This window comes from Thunnus maccoyii, chromosome 11 (assembly GCF_910596095.1).
Source record: "Thunnus maccoyii chromosome 11, fThuMac1.1, whole genome shotgun sequence".
Taxonomy (NCBI): Eukaryota; Metazoa; Chordata; class Actinopteri; order Scombriformes; family Scombridae; genus Thunnus; species Thunnus maccoyii.
In genome coordinates, this window is record NC_056543.1 from 28,944,879 (window position 1) to 28,956,376 (window position 11,498).

Genomic DNA, 11,498 nt, shown 5'->3' on the forward strand with positions numbered 1-11,498 from the left:
TTTTTGGACATCATTGTCTTTAATCTGAAGATTTTCATGCCAAAAAGTCACAAGCACTCAGTGTTTCCTTTATAACTTTCTCCAAGAAACTTATCAAGATGAAGTTATTTCAGTGTTAGCAAAATGAGTCACTATACACTTCAGTTAGAGAGAACTCTGGGAAATCACCTTTTATTTAATTAATAATTAATTTACAGGTATTACACACAAAACAAAAAACATAAGTCATATTTATTGGTCTAACTTGTATTTCATTGATTAGGAAGCTTGGCTATATGTATTGTAATATCATATTCATCACTACAGTGGGATAAAAGAAAGAAACATTCCTTTATGTACTTCTTTTTCTGTTAATGTTAAGTCTCCTGTTCTTTGGGGTTTGACTGAAGTAGCCATTCATAGGGTCTGGCCAAACAGTTAATTTGATTCAAGAGCAGGTCTGCCTGAAAGAGAGAAAAACATATATACTTTATGATAAACCAGCAAAAAAAAAAAAAAAAAAAAGTGGTTTGTAGGTCTGAGCAGAACCTCATTGAAGGTAGATAAGGTGGAGAAAGACTCAATATTTACACAGAAACGTAGAAATAGTTTAGAACAGATTGAACATTTTGTAGATGTTAGGAGTGTTCCAGAACATTTTAGATTGTGAGAACTAAAATAATTGATATTTTCATGTATTGTCAACTGTCCATAACAGCAGGTAATACATGAGTGATATTATCAGACTTGATCACAGGCAGGCAGGTGTTCAGAGTTGAGGTCATTTTCTGCAAAGGGCTGTAAATGTAGAGCAGTGAAGTGTGGTTGGACTTGAAGCTATGATGTTGGAAAGAAACATGTTTTATTATTTTACAATATATAGAGGATGTAATTCAGGTTTTTCACCACTAATAAACAGAAAAAATTACTGGCCTTGTTTAAGTCAATAGCAGTGTGCACTGTTACAGCTTTGAGTCGATGCACATCCGTACACTGAAAGTTTTCCATTCTTTACAAAACTGCTGCAGCTTTGTAAACTTGCATATGGGGCACGAGTGAGCAGCAGCCCTTCTCAGGTCAACATTGTTGTTTTGAAGCTATTCCTGTGTAGCTTTTTGTTCTCTCATGTCGCAGTTCACTTACAGGCTGCAGCAGGATTTGTCTGTAATTCTGCTACATTCATTTGACCCTCAACCAATCCTTTTAAGACCTGCTGCAGTGAAACATCTGCACAGCAGGGTGCTGCCACCACAGGGCTTCATGGAGCGGATGATGTGTGTCTAGTGACGTGCAGTGTCTGGATTACAACACACAATGAGTACTTGAGTGAATAAATTTAAGTGTGATGACCAAAAAAAAACCTATATTCTGTACAATGACAGGAGAAGAGCGTTTGAAAGCAGTCAGAAAATTTATAAGTAGCTTTTAGTCTTGAGTTTGCGAGCAAGACTAAAAGCATTTCTACTTTTATCTTGTACTGAAGACCAAATTTTTGCTTTTAGCACTTTGACAAATACACATCTGGAAGTGTTACTCGTAAAATGACTGCATTGTGTAATAAAAACTGTTGCCCAGTTTAGCTTTAAAAACATGATGTAGAGGACATGACGTTCAACATTCAAAAAAGCAAGATTCAAACCTGTAATATTACACCTGGCTTGTCAACTTTTTAACTGGAAAACTTCAGTCTGAATGATCGATACATAGAAACAGAAACACCAGTATGGAAATATATGTACACATTTTATTTAGGACAGAGACACAGCCTCAGGGCGTCTATACAAACACCACTGAGATCACGCTTTCTCACACATACGGTAAGTTTAACTGCAGGAAACATTCAGAGCCAAATATTGATCAAGCTTGTCTCGGTAAAGTTGTACGTAGGAAATTCAGGAGGCAAGACAGAAGAACCGGATTATCTTTAGGTGTGTTAGAGATCGGCAAAGTAGTCAGAAAACCATGAGGGTAAAAAGACTCAGTTAACACAGAGAATCAAGACTAACTGTTGGCTGCCACGTCTTCTGATACAACAGCCTGTCTGTGTTGCCCTTAAAGGGCGACATCGCTGTTTTTACAAGTATTATCCAAACTGCAAATCATGTTTTTCATAACTGATGACATTTCTTTGAGTGCAAGCTTGAGAGGTTCAGATTTCTTAATTATTACTTCCTTCCAAGTGGCCAATGACCTCTATTGATCTCTTAATACACGAGTCAATCAATTAGCAAACTCTTGAAACTTGCTGGGTATGTGGAACATGTGCAAGTGCAATAATGTGGCTTTTTGTTTCAGCTCCATTACTGTAGTGCAGTCATTTATTTTTGTGGAAGCATCATTATCGAGGTGTAATAATGCTTTTCTAAGTCGACACTGATTTGAAAAGTCTGCACCATCATTATGATTATTTCTCTTTTAGCCAAAATTGCTGCACTGTGATTGATTACACATCTCATGCAAGTGTTGAGATTCTGTTGATTTTCATCCCAGATGGGAATCAATGGCAATCAATCACTGTCTGGGAAGAAGGAAAAACACATTATAAAAAAAAAGAAGAAAAAGCACCATGGTTGTAAAATGGTTAGCTACAATTGTAGACTATACAATGCTTCTTATAAATGGGCTGAAACATGTAAAATCACTGATGACTAAGGTCTGATCTGGAGTCATCTTTGGTTTTTCAGATAATCCCTGACTGGGAGAGGGCCAGAAATCCTCTAACAGTCCTCCCACTCCAAGAGGCTGAACACACAAGCTCTGTATCTTTGTTGTTTAAAGTCTAAGGTCGCCCATTATCACCCTGTTCACAAGTTTCCCTTTTCTTTTTCCAGCACACTGATTGATTTTGATCACTTCAGTGTACAGCTAGCCAGATCTTGCTCGTCTCCAAAGGCCGATGCCAGAACACAGCCCTTTCATATCACATATTGATTCCTCGCAACATGTTGGTAAAAAGATGAAAACAGAGACCGTTTTGATGCTGCTTTGGGAAGTGATTCAGCACAAATACACACTTTGACGAGGTAGAATGACATTTTTTTTCCGAGCCTGGACTGTGTGAAGTTCAGGGATAGAAATAACGTTTTTTGGTGTCAGTATTGTGAAAGGTGCTGTGAAACCAGGCGAGCAAGAGGTGAGCAGCTCTACAATGAAGTGATTGACAAGAATATGATCAGCTGTTTGAGGTACTGATTGTGAACATGCTGTGCCGTATTATGAAAGAGAGAAGAGGGAGCTGATAGAAAAAAAGAAAAAATAGGAACACAGGCATCCATACTGTTCCTGCCTGCTGGTATCTCAGTAGTCGGGCTCTTTGCGTAACATAAAAAAAGGAGGCAAATTATTGAAACATTAATTTAAAGCAATAACTGAAGTCAGATTTACACATCTGTCATTGAGCTGTTGGTTAAAATGTGCTTTAACAGTCATGTAGTATAACTTTGTATATTCACCCTTCACTTTGTATGAAAAAAACAACATAACAAACCAATATAAAAAATGAATATTAAGGCAGCATAGAAGACTCCACCAACTAAAGAGTTTCTGACAGTTGTTCCTTTAACACTGCAAACTGACAAAACAGCAAACAATCATTTGAAAGAAAAAGAATCGCTGGCCTGAGCTGAGTTCAGAGGAAATATCACACAGCTAACATCTAGGCGTGCTATCAAAGCGTCTGGGTTTGGTATTAATGTCTGGGTGTAGAGGGGCTCCTTTAATATCACCTACACTTTTCAAATCCTGCAGAAAAAGATTGTCGAAGGAGAGCGAAGGGGAGTGAGTTTTGACCAGCAGCGTCTGTGTCTCAATTCTGCAGCGACCTTTATGTCATCGAGATGCTTTTCAATTTAAAAAACCTCAAACCTTTTACAACAGGGCAGTCCGAGCTGTGACATTTTAGCCCTTAAAAGTAAATAAACAGGAAAGCTTTTTACTGTACACACTAAATAACTTAAATTCCTACAGTGGCCAAAAAAAAAAAGGCAACAAAACAGAAGCAGTCATCAGATGACACTTAATAACTATATATATGTATGTATATATTTATATATAGTATGTGAATATGTACAGAACAGAAAATATAAACAGCAACTCTGTGCAGGGAAGGCAAAACTTTTCTTCATTCATTAAAACACTCAACATCTTACTTTGCAATCACTTCATTCTCATGTGTTAACTTGTGGAGAGTGTTGTAAACAAAGACACTGTGTGAGTAAAGGGGAATGACACCCGATTTAAGGATGTACATATGTTGTGTCTGTGCCCGAGGACTGTTGAGTCAGTGTTTTAACTTGTGTCCTCTTTCCTAATCTGATGAATTGTGAAATCAGTCACTGCTCCGCTGACAGCAAATTGGTTTCTGACTTTATGAAGCCAGAAAATCTCATCTCTCCGGGTCTGCAAGCATGTGTGACACTAAATTATAAATCTCACTTGGCGATATAAATGTACACAGACACCTTAAAAATCAAAGAAAATACTTTTCCGATTGTTATCGACAGAGCAGCGCCAGATTTCAACATCCGGGGTCACAGTTTTAGGAAAGAGTTCACAAGTTGTGAGTGGACAGAAGCTTTTCCACCGTGGCAAGAATAAAATCCTGGGAGGAGCAACACTGATACACAGGTTAAATACAGAAACAAGTCTGTTATAAAGTAACCTGTTGCCAAAGACAACAGTAGTGGGAAAGCATTAGCTTGGTCCAAGAAAAATGCTAAAAAATTAGAAAAAATAGTGATGGAAAATCCCCTCATGTTCTTCAAATGCACCCAAAAAAATCTGGTCAATCTACACACACGTACACACATGCTAAGTTTACAAACATGTGAACACACGCATCTATCATATCCACGCTGACAGAAGGTGGAACTCGGAGAAAGGCACAACCCAGGAGGGTTTCAGTTTTGAAAGTCATTACAGTGAGAGAGGAGGGAGCTCCTGACTCCTTCCACTGGGAAGCTGCGTAACAATGGTATCACCAACAAATGGACGGGCTGCTCGAGGAGTTACTCGAGGGTTATCGACCTTGCGAGATCTTTGGATTTGTGCTGCACATGTGGGCCAACACGGAGCTGTGGTATGGACAGGATTCAAATGTCGTCTATTAGCTGTGTTGGCATGTTTTGCTGTGTTGGCCAGGCTTGGTGTGACCTTAGCATCACTGCAGCTGGACTCTGTACGCACAGATGAGGAGTTTGACCTGAGGAAAGATGAACAACAGAGACGACTGAATCAGTTAGTGCACTGGGGAAAAAAAAAATACACAACTGTTTGATTGTTTAGCCTCGATTACTGACTGAGACAACAAAATAGCGATTCAGTTCATGAAAGCTTTAACACTGGCAAACATTTGCTGTGTGGGAAAAATCCTCTGCTGCAAAGGAAGTGGCATGTTTTATATTTTATGACTGTTTGGAATAAACTGAAGAAAAACTGGTGAGTTAAAAGTTTGGAAATATTCTTTATTTCAGATCCTTTTAACAAGTATCATCTGTGTATTTAAAACTGATAATGCTTATTCTTCTGTGCCACAGAGCTCTATTGTTGTCCAAAAACTATTAAAAACACATCAATGAGACACACTGTTGCACTGTGACATGTTCCTTCATTATCATGAACATGGGCACTGTAGTTTTATTTGCCTCAATCCCACATCCACCATCACGCTGCCTGAAATACTCACTGCAGTAGAGCTGCAACCATTACTTGATTAATCAATTAGACCATCGACAAACAAAAACAAAGCTTAAAGTGCTTTAAGCTTCTTAAATGTGAGGATTTTATGCTTTTCTGTGTCATATATGATAAACTGAATATCTTTGGGTTTTTGGGTTTGGGACAGTTGATAAAACATTTGAAGACATTTTTCATAATTTTCTTACATTTTAAAAGACAAAATGATTTATTGGTTAATCGTAAAAATAATCAGCTGATTAATTGATCATGACAATAATTGTTAGTTGCAGCCCTACACTAGTGCACCAAATGTAGATTAAACCAAGGCTGACTATATTACCCAACAACTACACTATGCATTCCTATTTGAGTAGGAACTGAAGTGTTCAGCTGTTCTAAAATAAACAACAAATCTTTGTGACTTTCATCTTCAGTAGGAACTAATGATTTAGGGGCTGACTGCCACAGACAGTGTAAGGAAGTCAGAAATCATTGAGAGACAGACTAACAAATGGTTGGATTTGCTCTTTTCATAGGATTTGTTGAAATTAAGAATGAATATAATAAAGCACTATACTCATATACTTTATTATAAAATGATGGACACAGGAACATATGAAATAAGACTGGAATCTTCAATGAGTAAAGCTCTTTGTCTGATATAGAGACTATACTTTGAATTACTTCAATGCTGGTTAACACAAACGTTGACAGTAAACTATGTTATTTGTGGTAGCTAGCTAACCTTAGAGTGACAGTCCAGCCAAAATAACTGTTTTGAGTTTAAAACAATGAACCCCTCCAGGTTTGAAAAGTTGCAAAGCTTTTTCCTTTAGGTACACTAAAGACAAAGAAGTCCGTTACTGGATGGCACTGCATGGCAGAAAAAGTTGAACCAGATTCTCTCTCCCTCTACGAGTTTTGCCTGAACTTGCGTTGGAAGCGCCTTTGTGCCAACACAGCGTTCTCATTGAGAAGAATGAGGAAGCCACAGCACTTTTGTCAGTCTAAACACAGGTTTCACGAATCATGGCAAGTGCAGTCAGCTTGCATTCACGTCAGTTACATTTCGACGTGGGTTGCATTTTAATAACGTCCATAAAAAAAATCTCAAAACCAGAGCTGCAGCATAATTCCCTTCTCCAGTGTCCATCAGTATGCTCAGTATGATCCACTTTTATTACATAACACATGCACGAGCAGGTGCTTGTGTTGGTTGTGAAAGTTAAGAGAACCCATCTTCCTGCTCTTTCATTGGTCTGGAGTACTACTCTGACTTACCTCACCCTTTCGGAAACTTCTCGCTACAATTTAGATTCAAAGTGCACCGTTTCTTACAGAGCATCTTTTAAAAGTACATTAACTTTTTTCCTTCTTTTTAATGGCTGGACAATTCTTAAACCCTAAAATAACTTGTAACTCCTAAGCAGCAAATGCTTTTTGTGTGTTTGTTTGTTGATTGCATCTGTGTTTGTATATGAGTTAGTGTGTATGTGTGTGTTAGTGTTACCTTGGCTGTTGGTGCCTCTGCTAGACGGATGAAGAGTCTGTTGATGCCTGGAACTGGGCTGAAGGAGTAGATGAAGTGACTATCCTGAATGTTGGAAGACAAAAATGAAAAAATGAGAAAAAACAAGTGTATCGTCGCTTGGTATAAAGTATTTATGTGCTGGTGCTTTGAATGAATAATAAACTCTGAAATCAGAGACCAATAAAACCCTGAGGGGCATATTTAAAAAATTCACGCCAAAAAAAAAAAAAAAAAAAAAAAAAAAAAAAAAAAAAATCAAAAGAACAAGCACAGACTCCAAGTTGAGTCAGAATCAACAAGTAACTGAGTTCAAATAAATTACAACAATCTTGATCCAAATGATAATAACGGTAGAACAAGTTAAGTAAGAGGAGAAGTGGCTGGAAGGGAAGGTGTGTGTTGCATCTCCCAAGGACATGTATTCACTGGCTAATTGGACAAATTTAATGGCATGAATGTTTTGTTTCAAAGCAGTTCATCTACTTTGAGGGCTTAATATTTATTACTACTGAAAAAAAGGATCATTGTTAAAATGCACTTTCTGATAAATGTTATCCACCTTGTTTTTTCTTCTATTCTTTTGTATGCTTCCTGATCTTATTTGACCTATTTGGGGTTTTGCATAACTAGTGCTTCACTTGTTTGCTTTTAGCCGAATGTTGTGTAATTTAACAGCGCTGTCTGCAGTTTTTGCTAAGAACCAACCAGGAAGATGGGCAGCTGGAATTTGTCGTTGAGCACCACCGCGTGAACGCTGCAGGGGCCGCAGAGCCTGGCTGTGATCTCATTCAGGAAGTTAGCGTGGAAGATGAAGAGGAGGATGCCTGAGCCTAGAAAACAAGGGAGGAAAAGGGAGTCTTAGAAGTCTCCGACAATGTCGTCTGCATATCAAGTGACCCTACAAGGGATCCTAACCCCAAGATTGAGAAACTCTGCATTAGACTGTACGTCAGTCAGATGTTCACTGTGTGACCGAGCCGATAGCGTGGTTGGCTAGGAACAAGATCACATTATGTAATTACAGATCGATCAGACGGATCAATGACAACAAAATCTGATCAGGGTTGGTTCATTTGTGTGAGATAATTAAATTGTGTTTTTAAAAATGCAACCAGCTGGTCACAGAGCTGAGGACCGACAAACTCAAAGGTGTTTTACCCTCTGGTTGTGGCTGTGACTTGAAGCCAAACTCCATTGAGAAGTCTGGTCCCTCACAAAGCCTGTGGCACGCCAGAGGGAAGACGGGCTCCAGCAGCACCAGGCGAGACTCAAAATACGCTCGGATGGTGTCCTCCGCCACGCTGGACAACCTGACACGGTGAGACGGGCAGAGAAAAACAAAATAACCGTATGAACAAATATTAAATGTTGTCTAAATACAGGCAGCTGTACAAGAACTTTGCCTACAGTACTTTCTATTGTCTCTTCTCCAACACAAACACACACACAAACACACACACACTATCTCTCATTTCATGTGTGAAGCCAAAAGCTGTGGTTAGCACGTACATATTGATGTGGTCCTTGATGAGATCACACACCACCAGGTTGTTCCTGAGCTTGGCAAAGTACATGGCTGTGTTCTTGTGTTTGGACAGGATGTTGCAGTCAGCTCCATACTCCAGCAGGAGGCGCACTACATCAGCATTTCCCCTCTTACATGCCTAAAGTAAAAGGACAGCAAAGATTTACCACATTTGCCCATAAGTCTCTATTGTAAAAGCTAATAAATATAAAGCCCACTGATTAACACTGCATATCTTGTTTGTTTAATCTGTAAAAAAAACAAAGCTTAAAAATGACAGGTTGTGGTTTTAAGGGGGCTACGTGCCAGACTATTTCTTGGCCGGGAGCAGTAACTTCCTGGAGTCTTGTCCTCACCGTGTTGTTGCCAGGAAACCAACGCAGACTGTGTTAATTAATGAGCTTTGGGTGTTGGTAGGTGGATTTTGTTGCTTTCGGAATGAGCCAGGCTACCTGTTTCCCATTTCCAGCCTTTGTGTTAGGCTACGCTAACAGTCTTCTAGCCATAGCTTTATACATAAGAGACATACAACAATGGTATCGATCATCTCATCTAACTCTTGGCAAGAAAGCTAATAAGTGTGATGTTTGTATAATGATTGTTAAATGATAATACTAAATTATTGTCCAGCGCTTGCTACTATGACAACTATTGGTATACTAAATTGTTATTCATTTGAGTATTTCTATAACCCTGTAGTAAATACTAGTGACTTCTAGCTCTCTCAACCATGAATCTGCATTTGAAGAACCAGGTCTTGTGTCACTAGGGATTAACTGTTGATAACACCTGTGTCTGGTAAAAATGATCAGACTTGGTTTGGGTTTATTGTCCTGTATTAAACAAGGTTTGTGTGTTACCTTCATCAGTGCCGTCTCCCCTCCTAGTGTTTGAGCGTTGACGTAGGAGCCCGCCTCCAGCAGGATAGCCACAGTTGTTAAGAAATTCTGACACAGGATGGAAATAAAAATAAAAGTGAGAATATACACAAAAATGGTCTGTATTTCAATCTGCAAGGGTCTCCACACACCGATTCACTATCGTACATTGTTTGTGAATATTGCATGAGAATATGCAGTTCCCACCTTACATAATGATACTACTGTGGAGTATGACGGTACTCTGATTGTCTGACTACATAGTATTTCGTGCTGCATCAAACTTTTGAATATCTCTGGCTACAGTGGGAATTCTAAATTAAATACAGTGTTCATATTCACTGTATAGGTAAAGACCTTTTCTCGTCTTGGGTGCGAGTCTGCATTACCTTTTCAGCAGCATGCATCAGGGCAGTGGTGCCGTTCTTCTGTCGTCCATTCACCCTCACTGCCTTTTTTATCAGTAACCTGAGGATGTCGTCCTGCCCCCCTGCTGCTGCCAGCATACTCAGAGACATACCACTGACGTCCTGTGGAATAACACCGACAGATACAAAGCTACAATATTACAAATGAAGAGGGAACAATGAAAAGCTTCCTACTGAACTGCTGTGCACTGTTAATTAGCAGTTTGTAAAGAATTACAGCTGAAGTGGGGGTGTTTCTAAAACTTTAACCAAACATTTTTTGGAGCTGTTATTTTCTATTTTGCCCTCAGAAGACACTTGAGTCACTTCTGTGTTGTGCTATTAAGCATGGTGTTAGCCCTGCACTTACAATTATTAAAGTCCCCACCCTGACAGTAATCCCTCATCTTGCTGAGGTCGAGATAACCAGCGTCTTTTCAGGCCATCACAGCATTACCAATTCTAGGACTTCACAAACTGGTGAGTCCATTGGTGTAACAAGGTTACAAGTTAAAACTGAATCGTAATGCAGTATAGTAATTACTTCATGGTTTACAGTTGTATATGAGGAAGACTATATGTTCAATCCAGCTGGCTGTAAATAATTGTATGCATTTTGAAATAATCATTTCCTTACAGAATGATGAATATTTTCCCACATACATCATATAATCAGAGCCAGCTGGAGCAGTTTATGGTCCCTCAGTAGAAATTTGATGTGTAATACAGTGGGTTGCTTCATAAATGATGTAAATGAATAAATGTGCATATTAAGCGAGAGGGTTTGAGCAGTTTTGTGATCATGATTGCTTGGAATAGCAATAATATAAATCAATTTGATCTGATTCTTATCATTTTTCCATCCATTATCTAAATCCGCTTATCTATTACAGGGTTGTGGGGGGCTGGAAAATATACCAGTTGACATTGGGCAAGAGGCCGGATACAACCTTGACAAGTCGCCAGTCTATAACAGAGCTGACACACACACACACACAAACACACACCCCTACAGGATATTAAGAGTTGCCAGTTGACCTAATCTGTCTTTAGACTGGGAGGAAACCAAAGCACCTGGACAAAACCCACATAGGTACAAGAAGAGCATGCAAAATCCACAGAGAAAAGCTTGAACTAGGCAGCAGATTTGAACCCAGAGCATTCTTGCTGTGAAGCAACAGTGGTACCCAAAGTCCACTACACCACCCTGCTGCTACATTTCTAACTATGGCGTGACCATTGAATGTCTGAGGGAGCATGATGTGATTGAAGAGGTTGACTGAACAATTACTTGGTCAGCTGCGGAGATTTCTCTTCATTTTTTTCTTTGTGTCATCTACAGGGCAGCATTTAATTCCTTGGTCACCAACAGAGTTTAACACATATAAGAATACATGTTGCATAAAGATATATTTAGTTGAATTTGGCTTAATAAAGTAGGAGAAAAAACTGGGATGAGTTATGATGAAATCTACTGACAAATGCAACAACAATTTACACAG

The 11,498-nt window shown here is 39.0% G+C and overlaps 1 protein-coding gene across 1 annotated transcript in view; it reads right to left on the minus strand.

The window, feature by feature from the left end:
• Window positions 1-1,701: 1,701 nt before the first annotated feature.
• The window catches only part of mphosph8 (M-phase phosphoprotein 8), a 32,400-nt gene continuing 22,603 nt past the window's right edge, over window positions 1,702-11,498 (minus strand). Inside the window, exons 8-14 of the mRNA XM_042425866.1 lie at window positions 9,979-10,119; window positions 9,572-9,658; window positions 8,696-8,850; window positions 8,345-8,496; window positions 7,892-8,016; window positions 7,166-7,249; window positions 1,702-5,179 (exon numbers count right to left, since the gene is read on the minus strand). Coding sequence (XP_042281800.1) covers window positions 5,138-5,179; window positions 7,166-7,249; window positions 7,892-8,016; window positions 8,345-8,496; window positions 8,696-8,850; window positions 9,572-9,658; window positions 9,979-10,119 — 786 coding nt within the window. The 3' untranslated portion in view covers window positions 1,702-5,137. The remainder of the gene's footprint in view (window positions 5,180-7,165; window positions 7,250-7,891; window positions 8,017-8,344; window positions 8,497-8,695; window positions 8,851-9,571; window positions 9,659-9,978; window positions 10,120-11,498) is intronic.